General features: G+C 36.3%; 1 protein-coding gene across 1 annotated transcript; it reads right to left on the bottom strand.

Annotated features, from left to right (window-relative positions):
• Window positions 1–8,264: 8,264 nt before the first annotated feature.
• On the bottom strand, window positions 8,265–9,823 carry LOC106396891 (protein EXORDIUM-like 5). Its single transcript, XM_013837397.3, has one exon. The coding sequence runs from the start codon at window positions 9,523–9,525 to the stop codon at window positions 8,443–8,445; it is 1,083 nt and encodes a 360-aa protein (XP_013692851.2). The 5' UTR covers window positions 9,526–9,823; the 3' UTR covers window positions 8,265–8,442.
• Between the last annotated feature and the right edge of the window lie 13,175 nt (window positions 9,824–22,998).

Below are 22,998 nucleotides of genomic sequence, written 5' to 3'. Positions count from 1 at the left end.
TGTAGCGCGCTGCGGCCGTGAACTGGGTGAAAAATTCTTGAGTCATGAACAAGGATGAATCATATGAGTAGTGAAAGGGACATGTGTGTTATGACCATGTATTCCGTAACAAGTGGGTATCATAACCCCCACAAGTGGTATCAGAGCATAGGCACATTGATTCATGGACTACACGTCTCGAGGAAGAGATACATATGAAGAAGCTTCCAAGCGAGACAGAAGAAACTCGCAAGGTTTAATGGAAGTTAGTGGTCACGTGGTTCTACACACGTGGAATCTGATTAAGTTAAAAATCAGAGGATAAACCGAGTTACAAGATCAGGTCAAAGAGATTTTTGGTTTACAAGAGAAGAAGAAAAACTGTTGGACGTTCTTCGCTGCAGCTGCACAAGTTTATGGAGGAAGGATTCATGAGTCAGTTGAATCGGTTGAGATGATTTCTAGTTATGAAATCAGGGTTTCTCTATAGTTCTCCAAGGGTGCAAAAATCTGCTAATGTGTGAGAAGGACTTCGGGTTACTCACAAGTCAAGATGGTGGCAGGCCGCTAGCATAAGAAAGAGAGGTTTCAGAGCTGTCTTCGATCAGCAGTCACAAGGAGTGTGTGACAGTCACAAGGTGTGTGTGACTATATGCATTGGAGTTTCGGATTTCTTCATGTTCTGCAAGTTATTGGAACTGAAAGCATAGTGGAGCACAAGGGGTTTTCGGACTGGTTTTTCTATGGGATTGTCTGAAGATTCAGTGAGGGTTTTCACGGTGTTCTTGGATTGAATCTACATGGCATATCAGTCGCAGGTGGTGTTCTAATCTATGTGGGTATTTCAGCTCGGTATCTCATGGAATTCTTGGAGCTAGGGGACGCCTTAGAACCTTGAATGATATGAGTGTTTCATGGCTGTTTCAGATGGTATTCTTTAGTCAGCGTGAAGGGTGTTGAAGAAGGGTTGAAGAAGATCGACTCATGCGGGTTTGTCTATGTGTGATTATGGGAGTCTACAATCGGGTAGATGTTCAGAGAACAAGATACTACAAGGCTGCTATTTTCAGAGGGAACACAGTGTGGTTTTCTAAGCAGATATGTGTTTGGCGTAACACATAGTTTTTTGCTGGAATGGATCTGCGAGAACGAGGAGTTACTTGTTCAAGGAAGAGTTCGGCTGAACAGGTGGCAGTTTCAAATCGAGATTGATTCAGGATGGAAACATATATGTTTTGGATTTTCTGCATGGGATTCAGTAGTAGTTTGTTTTGGCTTCTCAGGCATATGAGAGGAAACAAATGGGTCTACAAGGCATCACAGTTGCAGAGGTAATGATTTGTTTGAGCAGAGGTTGAGCAGAGATTCTTTCCGTCAAAAGTCTTCTTAGCAAGTTGTGTTAAGCGGCGGGATCTGTTGGCAATAGCAGCGGTTCAGAGTGATGTTCAAGGCAAGGTGCTCATTCAGATTGTTACAAAGGAAATTCTCAGGATGAGGAGTTTGGTGTCTACGGGTTATTGAGGTTGGATAAGGATTGAGTCAAAGGGTTCTGGTTTGAGGCAGTGGTGATTCAGGTTCTGCAGGAGCTTCAAGTTAGCATCGACATCAGCTGGAAATTTTGGAGAAGAAGAATCAATAGATTTGTAGTCACGATCGCAGTAAGTGTGACAAACCAAAGATGACGTTGAACAGGTAGCGTCAGAGAAAGCAGATGGCGTTCGGTTGTGGTAGAAAACAACGGCGTCAGAGACAGAGGAAGAAACATTCACAGAGGATGATCTTTCAATGCACGTGATGGTTTCAAGTTGGTGAAATCATGATGAGAGACTTGCAAGGGATGCAGCGATGTTTGCAAGAAAAAGAAGACCCGCGTAAGCAGCAAAAAAAAAAAAAGTTGCATAGGTGGGCGTATTTGTGATCAGTGTTGGAGATTGATTTGAGTCGTCTGGGATGGAGGACATCTCAAAGGAAGACAGACTCACATTAAGTCAAAGCTAGACTTAAGGAGGTGGAATCAAAGGTCGTCAATCTCACAGGTACTGAAGGTTTTTCAGAGATCACAAGGAATGCTGGTTATCTTTGCGAAAGATGATCAACGGATCTAGCAGCTGCACAGGTTGGTTGTCGTGTGACAATAATATGACGAAACAGAGATGATTTTTTTTGGGTCAGTTCAAGTAAGGCTCGTGGGTGCATGAGAGGAAAAGTTTTTGGCTGCAAGAAGAAAGCCATAAGAGTCACCAAGTTAGTGTGACTGAAACAATGTGTACCTCCACGAAGAGGAAACTAGAGCAAGGAAAAAATGTGTAAAAGCCTACACAAGTATATGTTGGAGCAAATAATTATTTGTGGTAACAGCATGTAGCAGCTTTAGTGAGGTCGTAAGAGTGACACGGAAAGTTTCTGGCTCTAAGAAGAAAGCCAGAATAGTCACCAAGTCAGTTTGGCAGGAGTAGGTTGTACCTCCACGAAGAAGCAACTAGAGCAAGGACAAAGTGTGTAAAAGCCTACCAAGGGTTTGTTGGGGAAAATGGCTATTTGTGGTAACAACATGTAGTAGTTTTAGTGAGGTCGCGTGAATGACAGGAAGAACCTAAAGGGAAAAGGCGATTCAAGGTTAGACTTAGCTTGAAGATTATGGTCAAAGGCAGAGAAAAATGCGCAGGCGGAATCGGGTTGAACAGATTGTTACGACTGGTTGTAATCCTGAGGATAAAGAGTATGAGACAACAGTCATCAACACTTGTTCAAGAAGCAGAAAGTCGCTACCACAGCTAGTAGAAGCGTGTGTGAGTTATAACTTAGAGGAATCGTCAAGGATGTCTGAGTCGAAAATTCCAGATGAATAGACTCAGAGGAGAAGTAAGGACGCCGGTCTGGTATCATGACCACAGTGGTCAAGGTGGAGCTCTCAGACAAGAATCGAAGCTCAAAGGCAAAAGGAGAAATTTGCAGACTTGACCAGGTCGGAACTTCAGGCCTGAACAGGTTATGGTTCAAGTATAGTTACAGCTGGAGAAACTCGTCATGAGACTCAAGTTTGACACAAGAGAAGCTGTAAGGGAGTATCTTAGAAGCATCAGAGGCATAAATGATGTGAGATAAGGTTAAGAGGCCGACATGAACAATGACTAGTTGCAGAAACTTAGTTACAGAGACATGGTACTTCTAAAGGGTTATCTGATTCAGGTGGAGCCACTGAGATTATATAAGGATTGATGCATCATGGATATATATAATCTGATTCCAGGTGGAGTGAGTCACTGGTTAGAAGATGTCTTGATTGGTTCAGCTGAAGGGGTAAAAGTTTTGGTTAGCAACATGTTCAGCTCAAGGGACTAAGAGCTGAAAGGAAAGGTTATTCCATGACAAGAGGGTCGTGGATATGTTCAGTGTGTCAAGGCCAGGAGTGTCAAGGTCAGTTAACAAGTACAAGGCGCATCATAAGGAGATTTGTAAGAGGAATCTCACATAAGGGAACTAGTCGGCGAGACAAGTAAATCGGCATATGTATCATGAGTACACTGCAGTGAGGTTGATATAGAGGACCACGAAATCAGAGCCGAGTATGATGCAGGGTAACACGTGGTGAGGTACTTAGTTAAACTGAGGTATTGAGCGGTGAAGATGAAGAATGGTGAGATGAAGCAAAGTAAGAAACTGTTAGAAGACATTGCATGGATTGCATGGAATTGTCTTACAGTTTTTCCATCTCAGGAAGGGTAAGACTTGTTCTCCACAAGCAGGCTCATCTTAAGCTCATGTGTGTCAAGGCCAGGAGTGTCAAGGTCAGTTAACAAGTACAAGGCGCATCAGAAGGAGATTTGTAAGAGGAATCTCACATAAGGGAACTTGTCGGCGAGACAAGTAAATCGGCATATGTATCATGAGTACACTGCAGTGAGGTTGATACAGAGGACCCCGAAATCAGAGCCGAAATCAGAGCCAAGTCATGGAACTGAAAGAAGTTTCATGAAGGTATAAGTGCAGGAAAAGCCGATTGCATTTATGGACCAGAACATGTGGAGTTCTGGATATATGGTCGCATCACAGGAGAATATTGAGGCAGTGTCCTCAGGAAAGTCCATTAGCAAATGGCCATATACTCATCGATGGCCAGGTACTCATCAGGCTAGGGTTCAATGACTAACATGCGTATTCAAGTCGTTGCTATCTAAGAATTGCTCCATGGATCTCATCGGAAATGTTTGATGCTTCTTGGGGCTTCTTTGGCGACCGTGAAGTCACATGAACAAATAGGAGGCGTGGGCCACAGGTCGCACATAAGCCGCCGGGTCGCACGATAGAAGATGGTGATGCACATGTTTCGGTGTTTGGAGACATCTTAATACAAGAAGGGTATTGAGATAATGATTTCACAGCTGAGTAAAGAAATGATATCAGGGATTCTAGATAAGATATCACAAGCAGCTCATGAGGAGAGCCAAGGCGTATCATGGATTCGATGGTATGAGTCTCAGTTCATTCAACTAGCAGTGGGGTCTAAATCTGTTAGTGGAGGTTCTGTTATTGCAGAACAGTTTAATCAGATGGTGGAGCAAAGATATTTGTGTCGATAGTCTTTCTAATCATGTAGTTTTAGGCGGCGTGTCCTGCTTAAGTGTGCAGCGGTACAAAGTGATGCTCAAGTGCAGTCTGTTCAAGAACATCAAGGTTAAGTAAAAGATTGTTCCTGAGATATGGAGCATGAGTGACTTCAAGGTTTGCGGTTGGTTCTAACGGTTCAGTGTGACATCAAGGTTTTACTACAGCATGAGGGTTTCACCAGGATTGTGTTGAAAGTCTGTTCAGCAAAGTGTTTAGCTGGATGGCAGGTTCTATTAGAAATAATGGCGGTACAAAAGGTGTTCAAGGCTGAAGTGGTTTAAACAAGTAGAGAATCAGAAGTTGTTTCAGGACTGAAGCATATATGGTTCGAAGGATGTTTTACAGAATTGAAGGACTTTGATTCAAGGCTCAATGCGCATGAGTGGAATCGAAAGGCCAAGGAGGAAATCAACTTGCAGAAAGATGTTCAGGTTTCTGTTCAAGCACTTGAACAGGTTCGTGATTTTGACAGCAAGGTTGTGTTGTTGATAAGTTCACAAGGAGTAACAAGATATGAAGTAACACGACTTCAATGAGGTGTTGAGCTTGACACTTGGAGTGTAGCAGCTGGGTTCACAACTCAAGACAATAGATGAATGTGATGGAATTCAGAATGACAATGGGATTGTCACATACCTTTCATCAGGTGTGATGTCTATGTTCATTGATGGGGTTAAGTGGATTTAAGTGTTTTAATCTACTTGAGCGGTTGTGCTATATAAGTTGAAGCTTATGCAGGTTTAAAGAAGATCATGAAGGAACTTCAAGCTTGGCTCAAGGTGGAGCTGAGAGAAGTGAGAAGAGATAAGAGAAGACAAGGAGATGCAGAAGATGAGCAGGCTTGCTCAAGCATCAAGAGGTGTCGGCACCAAGTAAGGTTTATGGACTTGGATCAAACAGGTGGAGTTTTGTGAGGTTTGGTCAAAGTCCATCAGACATGTTCAATGTTGGGACGGCTTGCACAAGTTACGCAAGGACAACATATGGGCTTAATTGTTGAAGCCCATTAGGTGAAGTGCTGACAATACAAAGAAGGAGAGATCACGATAGGGATCGCCAAGCTCAAGCTGAGCCTATAGGAGGCGGGAGCTTCCATGGTGTCTCTTGGAGAGATAAAGTAAGCTAGTGATAGATATGTAATCCTAGGCTTAGCTATTAGTCATGTACTTCTCTTGTAATCTCTTTCTACTCTCTAGGGTTTGTATACCCACAACAGAGAGAGTAACGATCTTGTAAACCACATCGGAGGTGTTTTACGATACTTCATTGTGGATGTTGTGGATCCTGGATCCACCCCAGATGTAGTGCACTGCGGCCGTGAACTAGGTGAAAAATTCTTGAGTCATGAACAAGGATGAATCATATGAGTAGTGAAAGGGAGAGGGGTGTTATGAGCTTGTATTCCGTAACAAGTGGGTATCATAAGCCTCACAATTATGAATTTAAACAGGAAAAATCAGCACACCTCTTAATGGACCCAACAAGATGGAAACCTAATCCAAAGAAGCTGCAAAGTCCACTTAATGTGATGCCACCACTTTCACGGTTTCACCATCAAGAGACCCGGCCATCTATATTATTTTCCATTGTTTTATAACGTGTATATTGCGTTTCCCTCCTAATCTAATTTTTTTAGTTTTACATTTTATTCTAGATCGTTAACTTTGGTATCCTTTTCTATAGTGCACTGAGTAGTGAGTACAAGTCCATCTTTTTCGTGGGTAATAAAATTTGGTCAAGCATAAATGTATATTAGAAAACGAATCCACACCCACCTGATCCAAATTATGGCCGTCATGATGGGTGAGGACAAACTCTACGGGCTTTGGCCCACTTTGACAACATGCCTATAAACAGTCATAGCTAGTAGTGAAGAACGAATGATACACCATTCAACATGGATTGCGGAAACATGAATGATGATTATGAGATAGTTAGGCAGTGAAGGCTGTTAAAAAAAATAATTCAGCTGTCATGAAAGAAAGGTTGAAGTGATAAATGCAGTTTCCATTGACAATAGTAATTGATTGTAGTTTCAAATTGGGGTCCCTTTCTTAGCTGTCTGTCGTTCACAAAACACCTTCCCTCAATTGTCTCTACCACTCACTCACGTAGTTTTCTGAAGTCCTTTTCCTTGCCTTTATTAGTACATTGCAACATTTGTGAATTTATACACTAACACTAAGGTGCTTGATTGGCTGGAGAGGCATGGCCGATGGTTCCGAATCTAATTTATACAAAAAGCACCACATTTTCAAGAAGGATACCGAATATTACGATTATTAGAATAAATTAAATCGAAACATGTAAAGATGAAAGCATGAATGATTGCTGTATAATCCGACAAGCAAAATCTAATTGCAACTAAACTGATTAATTAACAATCTTACCTTGTAAGGCCAGCATTATCGGTGGTTCTTAACAAAGTCCTTAATGAAAATCATCCCAAAAATAAATCAAAATAAATGAAAAAACTAAGGACGTGCTTTAATTAAGAATTTTTTGACAACGTCCTTAGCGTTACCTTGGAGAGAAAAGGAGGGCAGTCTTCTTCTCTTCTTCTTCTTCGTTCGTGTTATCTCTCCAATAACAACAAAACTGAGTCTTCTTCTTCCTCCATTCTTCTCTTCTTCGATCAAAGTAAGTTTTTTTAGTTTTGAGAATCGTCTCTTTCATCAAGGGTTGGGTTTAATTTTTTTTTTTCTGTTATTTGGGCCTCTTTCCTTGATTGCTCACCACCTGCTCGACGAATTTCCTCAATAGAAATTCTAAGCTTTTTTTTTTTCATCTCCAACGGAGCTATCTATAGATTGTTTCAGTTATTCATGTATAATTGTGAGTTGTCATCTGAATTTTGAACATTTTTTTTGCAGTAGGAATATTGAGGGAGTCCAATGGCAGAAGTGAGTCTTGGTATGCTTATAGACATTGTGGACGAGGAGTGGATGAGGGACACTCTCCCTGTTGATGGTTAACTTTCTCACCTCAAGATCGTTGTAATTAAGTACCCACTTGTTCATCAGATTAATTGTTAGTGTTGTTTATTTATTGTTTGCAAATCTCCCATTGTCTCTAGTGTTTGCTGTTAGGACTGATGATACTGAAAAAACCAGTAAGTTTTTTTTTCCACTTTGTTTGTCTTGATTTTACACTTGTCTAAAAACCTGATAGCTAGCTAGCTTGAATTCATCATGTTGATGCATAAGATGTTAAACACTCCGAATTGAGATGTCATAAGGAAACCAATGGAGACTGAACCACTTTGTGTTTGTTTCAGATAGTGTGAGATAAACTGAGTTTTTTATACGATTAAAACATTTGCGATTGAAATATATTTTTTCAATTGTAAAGATAACTAAGGACTTTACAAATTCCTACCAATAATCAACATTTTTCTAAATTTCTTTAACCCTGTTTCTTAAGGCACAAATAACTAAGGACTTTTTTTAAGTCCTACCAATAATGATGCTAAGAGTTTTAAGATTCGTTTGTCAGTTCTCAATCCGACATGTAGGTTACTATTATCGTACACTTACATTTATTGAAACAGATTAGAGCATTAAATAATTGCAGAAAAAATATCTAAGAATTTGAATTCAAACTTTTAGCTTAAGTTCTGTACATTGGACCAATACTCAAAAAGCATTTGAAATTAAGATTCATTAAAACATGGCAAAAAGCAGTATAAGCATTCTTTGAAATTTATATATCAAACAAACAAAAACAAAACTCAACCGAAAATAATTAATGTTCCACTATTAACCTAACTCTAATACAAGGGGTTATTTCATCATTATCATGGTGATTAACACAAATCACCATCATCAAACAAACAAACACTCATCCGCTTCTGTCTTAGTCCACAGAGTTAGGACCAGAACAAGCTTTGAGATTAGGGTTCCAGATCCACTGAACCAGAAACTTCCTTCCTCCTTTACCGTTCATATTAAAGGTCTTCCCTCCTCTATCCTGCATTACCTGACCAATATACCCTCCTCCTCCGCCGGTTCCGTACAATCCTTCACACAAATCACCAATCTCCGTCGGCGCCGTCGGATCCTCTCCGGCGTACCAAGCGTTTATCAGCGGATTTGACACAACTTCCGCCAGCTCATGCCCGATCACACTCACCATCCCATCGACCCCAGTTTCTCCGTTCGGCGGCCGGAGCTCTCCCGGACCACCGTGACCCATGTACCCCGGCAAGGCGAAGGGATAAGCGCAGACCTCCGGGCACTGTTTCCCCGACTGACCAACCCAAGCGTACGGCATCGTGTAGCCAACCATCGACGGGAACGTGAAGTAGTGGAACCCGCACACGGCGCGACAAAAGTCCTGCATCGTGACGTCGTGTGACGTCAGCACGAGATACATCCCGTTCTTGTGGTCCACCGGGAAGGAAGCGGATCTCGCGGCGCTCGCGATGACTTCTTGGATCGAGAGACGCGTGAGGTGCTGTCCGTGTGAGTACTTCGCGTCTGAGTATTCTCCGGCGACGAGGACCGACCGAGAGACGTTTGCTCCGGTTTGGTCGGTGTATAGCGACGCCGTGCGCCACCATTCCGCGACGGAGGGAGACGGAGCTTTAGCGTCGGAGATTGAGTTGAGAAAGTCTCTGATGAGAGCTTTATGCGGCCGAGACCACCGTCCGTACCAGATAACGTAGATGTTGATCGGTGAAGAGGATAGAACCGGACCCATATGGTACCGGAGATGGACCAGATCGGAAGATCCTTCGTATCTCTTCGACGACGTGAGGGAGAGGCTCCGCGGCGGGAGCTTCGGGTTCACCATTTTTATCTCCGCCGCGGCGACATTTAAGGTTTGAACGGTTGCGGGTTTCTTGGTCTGAGACTGAGAGAGAGCAAGTGAAGAGGAGACGGAGAAGATGAGAAAGGAGAAGAGAGCGAAGAAGAGGTTAATCGCCGGCGAGGACATTGTTGAGAGTGTGAGGGAAGAGAGAGTGATGAAGTGAAGATATAAAGGAGAAGAAAGAATGAGAGGGAAATTGGCTGTTGCCAGCTGCAGCGCGTCTGCGTCGTCACGCGCCCACCTTTTGCCTGTTGTCTCCTCCGATTGACATTAATGGGTGACTGGGAATGGGATTCCAGATTTGTAAGAATATTAATTTTAACATTATTTTATCGAATTTTAACATTATTTAACAGTCATGGAAATTGTAGTATTAAGAGCATTATTGATGATACTCTATGAAGTGAATATTTTTAAGTTCAAATTATAGTTATATAGTGTATCTTTTTAGTATGAATATTAAAATATATTGATATTTTATTAGTGGGAATCTAAAACATTTTAGAAATACACTAAATTTTTTAAATGAAAGTTCTTGATGTGAGTTTTCATGTTCTTGAGATATATACCAATAAAATATTAATAGAATTTTGTATTTATAGTTTAAAATTAGATATTATATAATTTTTTGTTGGTAGATTAATTTGAGAAATTACCAATACAAATGATTTAACTGCGATTAAAACTTAAAAAGGTTGGAAAGAAAGAAAACTGAAAAATGTTACGAAAGTCAAAAGCAGCGGCCACCGAAAATGTTGAAATAATTAAAGATGTGGGTCTCGCTGCACTATTTGCACAGTAGATTTTTTCTCTATATATACGATCGAGTTCGATCGTTTAGAAACACACCATTTCACTCTTCTCTTCTCTCTAATAATAATCTTTCTATCAGTGTTAAAATTTCTACGGGTATAAAATTTTGCCCTTATTTAAATTCCTGCGATACAAATAAATTCCAGTTCTTTTTATAACACGTTATCAGCACGATCACTCTGCGATTCGGTAAAATTTATTTGTATCATTTATACCCTGTTATAATGGTCGGTATACCGCCTCTACTATTACTTATATCATGTTATAATGGCCGGAATACGCCTATATTATTTACTAGTAATTTAAATTATTTATTGGTCGGCCGAGCCGCCTTATATTCTGTTTATTATTTATTGGTCGGTCGAGCCGCCTTATATCCTGTTTATTATTTATTGGTCGGCCGAGCCGCCTTATATTCTGTTTATTATTAATTGGTCGGCCGAGCCGCCGTATAATTTATTTATTATTCTGCATTGATCGGCTGAGCCGTCGCATGATTTGTTGTCATAACATAAATATTTCATTGTCATAATTTTTACTTTTATGAAATTTTATAGATTTGATTGACCGTTTAATACGATATTTTCAGACTAATTTTTGGTGCACTCGATTTAACCCCAACGGTCACAAAGAAAATTTTTCAAAAATTTCCCCTTTCTCCAACGGTATGAACAGTGTTTTTCATCTATAAATACAACTCATTTTCACTCCATTTCATCATCCAAAACATTTCATCTTCTCTCAAAAAATTTCAAATCGCTCTCCTCCGATTTTTCATTTCAAGAAAGATGATTCGCGCACTTTTGTTTTTATGTGCCATTTTTATTTGTGTTTCTATTTATGGTTTATTCGTTGGAGAATTTACTCCGAGTGAATTTAAGATGAATATCGGTTTAATTTTCTTTACATCGCTTCTCCTTGTAATTGCTTGCATGATTAATGTAAACGGTTCTTTTTAATATGAATAATATTCTAATAATTTTTTTATTTATGTGCTTTAGAAATACAAATGGCAAAAATCGAGAAACTTCAGTTTCCGGCATTGGAAGTAACTGGGACAAACTACACGGCATGGGTTACAAACATGGAGCTTCATCTAGATTCCGAGGAAATACTCGGAACAATAAAAGACGGCAATATATCAACCTCTCATGAAAAAGCTAAGGCCGTGATATTTCTGAGAAGGTATCTAGATGAAAATCTTACGCATGATTATGCGAGAACCAAAGATCCCTTAGATCTTTGGAAAGCTCTGAAGGAGAGGTTTGATAACCAAAGAAAAATTACTCTCCCCCATGCACTCGATGAGTGGAAAAATCTACGATTTCAAGATTTTGAAAAAGTGGAAACGTACAATTCCGCTATATTGAGAATAGCGGCGCAATTAGATTATTGCGGTAAGCCTGTCTCGGAAGCAGAAATGCTCGAGAAAACTTACCAAACGTTCCACAAAAATCATTATGTTCTACAAGAACAATATAGAAATTGTGGGTATACGAGGTTCTCTGAACTCGTTGTGGCGCTTATAATAGCGGAGAGAAATAATGAACTCCTCATTAAAAACCACAATGCCCGACCCACGGGAACCAAAGCATTTCCTGAGGTAAATGCAACGGATATAAAAAATCCGGAAAAAGGAAATTATTCCTATCGTGGGCGTGGTCGTGGCCGTGGTCACAATCGTGGTTTTGGTCGTGGTCGTGGTTATCGATTTAACCGCAACCATGAAAGGAGTAACAACCCAAGAGGAAGGGGATCCAACACATGGAATCGATCTGATCGGGTAAAAGGGAAAGAAACCCAAGAAAACCCTACTCATAAAAATGAGAACGTCTGTTACAGATGTGGATCGAAGGGACACTGGTCTCAAGTATGTCGAACTCCTCGGCATCTATGCCAATTGTACCAAGAATCTATTAAAGGCAAGGCAAAGGAAGTAAATCTCAATGAACACCTTGTGGGTACAACATCGACATACCTCGAATCCTCTGACTTTATGGGAGATTTCGACGAGGCCACTCATCAAAATATTTGAAGTGCTTGTACTGATCAAGCTTAATAATGCCTAGTGATGCCATAAAATATTATGTATTTCACTTTCAAAATAATGTTGTATTTCAAAATATCTAATGTATAATTATTGTGTACTTGTTATTGATGAATAATATGTTTACTTATGAAAGTTTATTTTCTTTATTAATATTAACTGTGTGTTACAGAAATGGATAAGAAAGCAAATGGAACAACAACTAAACAAATTGGTAGAGAAGTTTGCATACCAGATAGTGGCACAACGCACACTATACTGAAGGATAAGAGATATTTCTCTACTTTAAAGTCAGTAAAAATGACTATAAACACAATATCAGGTCCTACAGACCTGATCGAAGGAATTGGCAAGGCGAACTTTATGTTGCCTAATGGAACAAAGTTTTCCATAGATAATGCCTTATATTCTCCAAATTCTAAGAGAAATTTGTTGAGTTTCAAAGATATATACCGTCAAGGGTATAACACTCAGTCTGCAACTGAGAATGGAAAGAAGTATTTGTATATAACTTCTGAAAAATCAGGCAAAGGCCTTGTACTGGAAAAATTTCCAGAACTTCCTTCTGGATTGCATCACACTTATATTGATGCTATAGAATCACATCTTGTGATAAAAAGAAATCCAGAAGATGTTACATTATGGCATGATCGCCTTGGTCATCCAGGCACTACAATGATGCGAAAAATCATTGAAAGCTCACATGGTCATTCAATAAAAACCCAAGATATATACCAAAGTAATAAAATGACATGTGATGCGTGTGCTCTTGGGAAATTAATCATAAGACCATCACCAACCAAAGTTGACAAAGAATCACCAAAGTTTTTGGAAAGAATCCAAGGTGATATTTGTGGACCAATACATCCACCGTGTGGACCATTCTACTACTTTATGGTATTAATCGATGCATCGAGTAGATGGTCACATGTTTGTTTGTTATCATCTCGAAATATGGCATTTGCGAGATTTCTAACTCAGATAATCAAATTAAGAGCACAGTTCTCAGATTATCCAATTAAAAGAGTTAGATTAGATAACGCTGGTGAATTCACATCCCAAGCTTTTAATGATTATTGTATGGTATCAGGGATTGAAGTAGAGCATTCTGTTGCTCATGTTCATACACAAAATGGTTTGGCAGAATCATTAATTAAACGGCTGCAACTAATTGCAAGGCCATTGATCATGAGATCAAAACTCCCAACCTCTGTATGGGGACATGCTATTTTGCATGCAGAAGCACTAATTCGGATAAGACCAAGTGCATACCATAGATATTCCCCATTACAGTTAGCATTTGGAAAAGAACCAAATATCTCTCATCTAAAAATCTTTGGTTGTGCGGTTTATATTCCAATAGCACCACCACAACGTACAAAGATGGGACCGCAAAGACGGTTGGGAATATATATTGGCTATGATTCTCCATCAATAATAAGATACCTAGAACCACAAACTGGTGATGTGTTTACGGCACGATTTGCCGATTGTCATTTCAATGAGAAAGAATTCCCAACTCTAGGGGGAGACAATAAACAAGTAGGAAAAGAGATCAAATGGAGTGTACCATCGTTATTACACCTTGATCCTCCTACGAAACAGTCAGAACTAGAAGTTCGACGTATCATGCATTTACAAAATATAGCAAATCAGCTACCTGATGCATTTGCTGATACCAAAATGGTAACTAAATCACATATACCCGCTGCAAATACTCCTGCTCGTATTGAAATACCACAAAATGGTGGAACGGCAGTTGATACACGTGAATCAGGAACACGTTTAAAGCGCGGTAGACCTATTGGTTCAAAGGATAAACTTCCTAGAAAACGTAAGGAATGTGAAAAGCATGATACTCCCAAAATAGCGGAAAATATTTTGGAAGAAGCGAATTGTGAATCTAACGACAATATAGAGCATCATGAATCTGAAGGAAATCATGAGATTTCTATCAATTACATCCATAATGGAAAGATATGGAAACGAAATGAGATGGATGATATTGATGACGTTTTCTCATACCTTTTAGCAAAGGAAATAAATGAAGAAAACGAAGATCCAGAACCAAAGTCTGTATATGAATGTCAAAAGAGACATGACTGGATAAAATGGAAAGATGCAATTCAAGTCGAATTAGATTCGCTTAACAAACGAAATGTATTCGGACCTATTGTGCTCACACCCAAAGATGTAAAACCTGTTGGGTACAAATGGGTGTTTGTCCGAAAAAGAAATGAGAAAAACGAGATTACAAGATACAAAGCTCGTCTCGTAGCCCAAGGTTTCTCTCAAAGGCCAGGAATTGATTATGAGGAAACTTATTCTCCTGTTATGGACGCAATCACATTTAGATTCCTGATGAGCCTAGCGGCCAATGAAAATTTAGAAATGCGTCTCATGGATGTCGTTACGGCATATTTATATGGATCATTAGATACTGATATCTATATGAGAATCCCAGATGGATTTAAAATGCCAGAAACGTTAAGTTCCAAACCTAAAGAGTTATGTGCAATAAAATTGCAAAGATCATTATATGGGTTAAAACAATCTGGACGAATGTGGTATAATCGTCTCAGCGAACACTTAACAAAAGAAGGATACACGAATGATCCTATATGCCCTTGTGTTTTCATAAAGAAAACAACATCCGGATTTGTGATAATCGCGGTGTACGTTGATGATCTTAATATTATTGGAACTCAAAACGAAATCCAAAAGGCATCAAACTATCTGAAAGGAGAATTTGAGATGAAAGATCTCGGGCAGACAAAATATTGTCTAGGATTACAAATTGAGCATTCTCGAAAGGGTATATTTGTACACCAGTCTACATATACCAAACGAGTATTGAAACGCTTTAACATGGATAAAGCAACTCCTCTTAGCACCCCGATGGTCGTTAGATCACTTAATGTTGAAAATGATCCGTTTCGACCATCTGAGGAAAATGAAGAAATACTTGGTCCTGAAACTCCATACTTAAGTGCAATTGGAGCTCTTATGTATCTTGCAAATTGTACTCGACCTGACATATCTTTTGCCATTAATCTTTTAGCGAGATTCAGTTCGTCTCCTACGCGAAGACATTGGAATGGAATTAAACATGTCTTTCGTTACCTTCAAGGAACAACTGATTTAGGCTTGTTTTATCCTAAAAGTTCAAAAGGTCAAATGATTGGTTTTGCAGATGCAGGTTATTTGTCAGATCCACACAAAGCTCGATCCCAGACAGGATATGTTTTTACAATTGGAGGCACCGCCATATCTTGGCGTTCTCAGAAGCAGACACTTGTTGCTACTTCTTCAAATCACGCTGAGATCATTGCACTCCATGAAGCAAGTAGAGAATGTGTATGGCTAAGATCAATAAGCCGACACATCTGTTCAAGCAGTGGGATTGACGAAAATACGGAGCCAACTATTCTATATGAAGATAACGCGGCATGTGTTGCTCAAACGAAGGAAGGATATATCAAAAGCGATAGAACCAAACATATACCTCCGAAGTTCTTCTCATACACTCAAGAGCTCGAGAAGAATAAAGAGATTGAAGTAAGATATGTTCGATCATGCGACAATGCAGCCGACCTCTTCACAAAATCACTCCCTACCTCGGTATTCAGAAAACACATCCATAACATTGGGATGCGCCATCAGAAGGATCTATGACTGTTCATTCGAGGGGGAGCTTACGTAGTTGTACTCTTTTTACCTTACTATGGTTTTTCCCATTGGGTTTTCCTGGAAAGGTTTTTAACGAGGCAACAAAGACGTTAAGCGAGAGCGGATAGTGACACCGGCCCCCAAGGGAGAGTGTTACGAAAGTCAAAAGCAGCGGCCACCGAAAATGTTGAAATAATTAAAGATGTGGGTCCCGCTGCACTATTTGCACAGTAGATTTTTTCTCTATATATACGATCGAGTTCGATCGTTTAGAAACACACCATTTCACTCTTCTCTTCTCTCTAATAATAATCTTTCTATCAGTGTTAAAATTTCTACGGGTATAAAATTTTGCCCTTATTTAAATTCCTGCGATACAAATACATTTCAGTTCTTTTTATAACAAAAACATGTTTGTTATATTAGTCAAGTGGACTCTTTATTAGCAATAGTGACAAGAAAACTAAGGTGTCTTTGATGTTACATGCATGATGAATTCGTTTTCAGTGTTTCCAGATACCTGTAACATTCCCCATTAATATATTTTTAGTATCATTTTGCCTTTTGCCATTTTCTCAAATATAAATTGTTCAAAACTGGGTGCACAAAAGATTTTTTTTTTGTTCGAAACTGATAACCACTAAATTACTAAAGAAGAGATCCATGACCATAATATAACCCTGAGATAAATAACGGATTCGAATAGCTAAAGAAGAAAGATCTTCTCTCTTTTTTTTGTACGCTTTCTTGTCGAATTAAAGATGTAAGTTAAATGCAAATGTTGGCCCTCTTTATCTCTATGTATGTAGTACTTCTTTTTGTCACTGGCTATAATTAAAGGCAAACTTTATAGAGATCCGTGGATGAAGAAAATATCTTAAGAGGTTGTTGAGACTTTTGAGTCTCTTGATGCTATCTTTTCACTTTATTTTAGTTTCTTGTAATTCTTATTTGAATTTTTTGTTTTCTTCCAACGCTAGATCACATGTTTAGTATCTTGCTAAATGCTCTGTGAAGAAACAGTAGTGAAATGGTTAACAATAATTGTGCAGTGCAAGAGTTTGAGGGTGACAACCATGATTATCGGTGCAAAATGAAAGAAACAGAAATAATTTACACAAGATTTTCTCTTTTTACTACTATTATTTAACATTTTATAATTTTTGTTAATCTATTATCAACTAATACTATTTTTAAATTAGATACACAAATAAAATAATAATAAAAACATCTTTAACTATTTATATCACATTTTAATTTTAACTAATAAAAACAGCTATATAATACAAATAATGTGACCCAACTTACACAAGTACTGAAATAACATCAGCTATCGAAATTCATTGATGTGTGTTTTTCTTCTTTTGATTACAACGTTTTTGGCGGGCTAGTCATCTCCGATCAATTAGTATTTTTTTAAAGTCCTAACATTAATTTTGGGCCGTATGTTTATGTTGGTAATAATTTAGCCTTTTTGGATGGTGGTGGTCCATCATTACTCATTAGGTATGGTTCTTTTGCTACATTCGAATCTTAATATCCTTTTGTATTATTTGAAAAGCATTACAACTTCTTTTTCTTTTTGTAACCGCATGTTATCACTAAAATGATTTTTAGAATCATTAAAGAAATATATTGGTCCTTCTAATTATATAATAAATTTTTTATTAAACTAACAATAAATTTATCATTAATGTACTTTATTATTTCCTTAAATAAAATTTACGGAATTGTCTAATATGACTAAAATATCTATGACAATTAATGATTTTGAATAATAAAGATTTGATAAAAAAAATAGTGTATCTTCTATCATATTTGTTTAATTTTAAACTATTAAATAAATTAAACAACCACAATAACCATATAATAAAAGTCTGTATATGTTATATTTTGAATTTTACAAACAAATATAAATTACTTAAACTGTTAAAAGTTTCACATTCAAATTTTATGATCCATGGTTTAAAATTTTTGTTATGACAAAATATAAATGATTACAAAAATTATATAACTAAAAAGTCTAATTTAATTAACTATTAAGATTAATATATATATATCGTTTTAAATTAAACTATAAACCATATAAAATACAATATTTTAGTTTCAAAATTTACTTTGAACATTTTTTTGATAAAAATTTTGAACGATCATTGATAACTTTTTTTCTTTAATTATAAATTACTAAAACTATTAATCCCACAATGAAAATTTTGTTATCAGTAATTTAAATATTTTTCTATAAAAGATATAAATGATCAAAAAAAACTATATGAGTAGAAATCATCATTTAATAGACATTAATATTAAAAATATACTAAAATATATTATCTATGTTAGTATCATTTAAATTTAATTACATATCCTATCAAATATAAAACAAATATTTTTTAGATTAATAAAATTGATTTATATGTTCGCAACAATTTAATTATATATTTAATAGTTATTAAATTTTAATTATTTAATATATATTAATTATTTTATAATATATAAAAATATTTAATACATAAAATAATTTTTATATATAATGTTGAATCCGCGCAAGACTAAGATTTTAACCTAGTATACTAATTACACGTTATTTCTGGCACACTATTTTAGACATTTTTTTGGTTTGCCAGCTATTTATGAGATGACCAGCCACTTGGTGTGTAAATAGCTCCAACGATTCGTGTTACACTTACGAAGCGGTGCTTCAAGTTTATAAGTTTCCATAAGAGATGCACATGTATCTGAAACTCAAAATAGTTTGCTACATAATTATCCGATGGTCTATTTTTCTTCCGGTAAATTACTGTCTTAATTTTTGGAAAATTATTTTATACTTTTTGGTACAAAAATAATACAAATACTTCATTCAATAAACATATGCATGAATTAAAATATCTTCTACGGATGGAATGACCAACAAAATTTGAAGGTCAAGTTTAGGTTCCTAAAAAAAGAACAGTTTAACAAGAACTAGAACAGAAGCGCTTTGCACGGTTAAATTTTATATTTATAGAACATTTATTTTTGGTTTATATATTTTGAGTTGGCCTTTTCTTTTTCTAGAAGGATCATAGGTCTCCAATAGACTTTGGAAATAGAATATAAATCCTTGTATATGAAATGTCAGCCAAAAATCCACACCATCTCTAACTCTAAACAAGCCACCATGAATTACTAACTTTAATCTTAATTTTATATCCAGTTTTAAACGGTTTGAAATTTTTCAGAGAAGTGATTTTTTACAGAATCTATGTTTTTGTTGGATATTTTAGTAAATATACGATATGTATAAAATCGGGTTGAATGTATATGATTTCCTCAATAATCAAATTTTTTTTTGGAAAAATTATAAACATAAATGACTGTAATACATGTTATTTACAGATTTGATTAATGAAATCTAGAGAAATGCTATAAATATATTCTTTAGAAATATTCGGAATTTGAATTTTTTTATTTTTTTTTATATATTTGGGAATATCTTATTTAATAAAATATAAAAATTTATAGTAATTACAACTTTATATAGTCGTATATATTATGGTATATTTATTAATTATTTTTTAAACTATATTAACTTATTATTATATAAATATGCATTTGTATTTATATATCATGTGGAATGATTTTATGATTAATCAAGTATATATATATATATATACTGCTCATTATACACTATATTATAAAATTATTATGGTACAGACTTAGATTTGTAAATATAAAAATAATCACGGAAATGTATATAATTGTGTGATGTGTATTTTTTATTTATAACAAAGTATATTTATATAATTTATATTGATATTAGTATAGGTGACTTGTTTATTAAGCAGATGTGATTTTATTTTCAAATTACATTGTGGGTTGGTTTGGGATTAATAACTAATTTGATTTGAATTAGTATGGGTAGATTTATATAGAATTTGTTAAACATGTTTATGATAAACTACATGTATAAGAAAATATGTTATATCATGAAATCTAAATGATTAAGATGAACCCGTGTTTGATAGTCCAAAACTAAAATATAACATATGAAGTCTAAGATAGAACTCTAATTTAATATATTAGTAGACTCTAACCCGCGATATTATTAAATCTTGTCTTATAATGCATGAAGTTGTTGACATAACTTGTGATGATTAAATCTATATTATAAAGAAAGAGTTGTTTTCTTCTGAAGGCGACACGTCAGCAGGCATCAGTGGGTCTCATTTTAAAAAAATGTTAAAAAGTGTCAAATTCATGGTTCGAACACAGGTTATTGAGATACAAACACCAACATTTATACCACTAAACTAAACGATAATTTGTACATTGATGGCCGAAACTAATATATATATATTTATAAAGGTCGGAAACCCTTGCTTCTTCGGCTTCCTCTGAGGGTTATGCCTCCAAGTGTATTATGAGTTTCATTTTTAAACGGGATTCATCACGTTATATGAAGAAAAAATTCAAATTTACAATAACTATAGTTTTCCCATATTGTAAACCGTCGTTGTTTAACATGAGTTAGAGTTATTTTCATCATTGTCTCAGATAGTTCTGAGTTACAGAGTTGCACCGTGTGCCTGTTCGTAATATATTTTTTTACCGGTGAACTCTTCGTCTCCCCATCTTAAATAGCTTGATCATAAATGTTCCTGATTTATAGCCCCTCTGTAAACCGTATATATATGATTCTCATCTTTGACGAATCCAATCTGCATCTTCACAAAACTCATTGATTCCTCTTAGCTTTAACCATCTTCCAGATAATGTCTCTCTGCCTCTCTAGTTCACCGGCGTCCCCGACGTCCGTCACTTAACCTTCGAGTCTCTATGTCTTGGTCGTAGTAGTCAGAGCATAGCCGCTGGTCTCCTCCGTTTCTGGGATTCCTTGAACTTCAAGAAAGACAGTGAATTTATGGGAATCACGGTTTTCTTTCTTGATGAAAAAGTAAGTTAATCTTCTATCTATCACACTTATTTAACATAATTGCTTTTAATTGATTTCCTGAATCTTTGTTGAATAATATTATTTGTAGATTCTGTGATTCATGGGTTCATTCCCGTTGGACGTGCTAATCATTACATGCCATCTTTGAAAGCCGGTTCCGTTGTGAAAGTTGTTTGTTTTGAGGTTGCTACTCAAAAGTCGTTTGTTTTGAGGTTGCTACTCAAGCATGTACAAGATAACTAATCATTCATTCCTCATTTGTTTCATCCCACCAACCATTATTGATAAAGTCATCACCGGTGCTCCTGAGATTAATCTTCAGACATGATTAGACTGTTCGACAATCTCCAAGTGATTGCGAATACAAACCTAAACCTCCCAGATATATTATCATATTGCAGCTGAGTTTATATTATGTATTGATATCATAACTGAAATTTAAACTCGCAGATGTGGTTGGGAAAATCCGTTTTGTCCAGGGCTCTTACCTCACCAAAGAAACAACTCGAGTCGTTACCCGTCTCCTCATTGACCCGTAAGAAACAATCAACACACAACTCCCTTCATATTATTGTCTATATTGTGTTAACATCAATGATCAAAAATATTTCATATCCAAAATTTGTGGTCGTTTATTTATCTCCCTTACTTATCAAACTAATTTCACACAAACTTTTATTTTGCAACTTAAAAGAAACCAGAACAACCCAAACAATCAAAACACCAAAAACTAGAATAAAAAAAAATGAATCATTAATGATCACCTTTTTTTTTTTGTCTAATCTTACAAATAAACTTCAAAACAAATATACCAAACCAATCACCTCAACTAAAATTCAACGACACGTACATCGAGTCAGCTAAACAAATACAAACTACACGGCCAGCTATTTAACAATTTACAAACTTACTTTCGCAGATGCTTACGAAAGAGGCGAAGACGACAACCAAGATCAGTGAAATCACCTAAACGAAAAAGCAGAGTAAGTTATGAACTCTGATAAATACAACTAACAACTATTTTTGTTTACATATTACCCATCAAATAAAAGAGAAACAAACACATGCACACCAAGAGATACAAGAGACAATCCCGACAGACACAAAGACGGCAACAACATCTCCACCTACTCACTCCTCTTGTCTTATGAAAATATTTTACATGCACAATGTCAACATGCTAATGCTATTGCCTTCTTATGAGAAATACATAAATTCGTTTAAAATCCATTAAAACCCAAATACTCAGAATTGTCACTCATTTTTAGTTATTTCTACAAGTCTTCATGTATTGTTTTAAAGTTGCGGTAAAAGCAACAAATTTAAAAATGTAAAAAACATATAAGAAACATAATAAGGATAATAAAAATTATTAGTTAATACACACAACTTACACAACTAAACTGGAGAAAAAATATCCAGAAATAAAAGGTACTCTCAACAACCTTAATATAATTTATGTACTCTCAACAGTACAAGAAACAAATTAAAAAAACAAACAAACAATAAGTCTCAGTGACACAGTAAGCAACATTACGAACTATATCAATCACATTATTAACACACTTTAGTCGTTCATAAGTGGAGAACAATGTCTATACAGTTCATCATCACAACTCTAACCCTATAACAATAAAATACTTGAAAATGATCAATCCAAAACGCAAAATTCACAACTACAATAACTCTATAAAATATTGAGATGAAGCGAGAACTTTGTCTATAACCATGTGCTCGCACGGAGGACAATGCACCTAGTTTTAAGGAAGCGTTAGTTACAAAATTGATACTTTCACATCGTATCATTTCATGAAGCCCATAAAGCAAATGTATACACATTAAAAGCCCAGTTACAAAAGATAGGTTTTATTTGTATTCGAAAATGGTTTAATAGGTCGGTTTAATTTAAGTAATTCGGTCAACATCAGTTATTGTATAATGTCCGTGTATGTTGTTAATAAATCCCCTGTATATTAATTGAGAAACATTTGAAAAATTAGAACTTTAATTTTGTATTAATTAAAAAAACCTCAAATCTTAGGTGACACTCTAAATGCTTTCTAAATTTTCAAAGAATTCTAAAGCATCTAATATAAAGTATAGTTTAATCTAATGATGTCACATTATTCCATAA

Source organism: Brassica napus, chromosome C7 (assembly GCF_020379485.1).
Source record: "Brassica napus cultivar Da-Ae chromosome C7, Da-Ae, whole genome shotgun sequence".
NCBI classification, from domain to species: Eukaryota; Viridiplantae; Streptophyta; class Magnoliopsida; order Brassicales; family Brassicaceae; genus Brassica; species Brassica napus.
The sequence above is the reverse complement of the archived record's forward strand: the minus strand, read 5'-3'. Positions and strand labels throughout refer to the sequence as shown.

Coding starts and splice junctions, on each gene's coding strand:
- LOC106396891 (XM_013837397.3), bottom strand. CDS start 9,525: ATGTCCTCGCCGGCGATTAACCTCTTCTTCGCTCTCTTCTCCTTTCTC.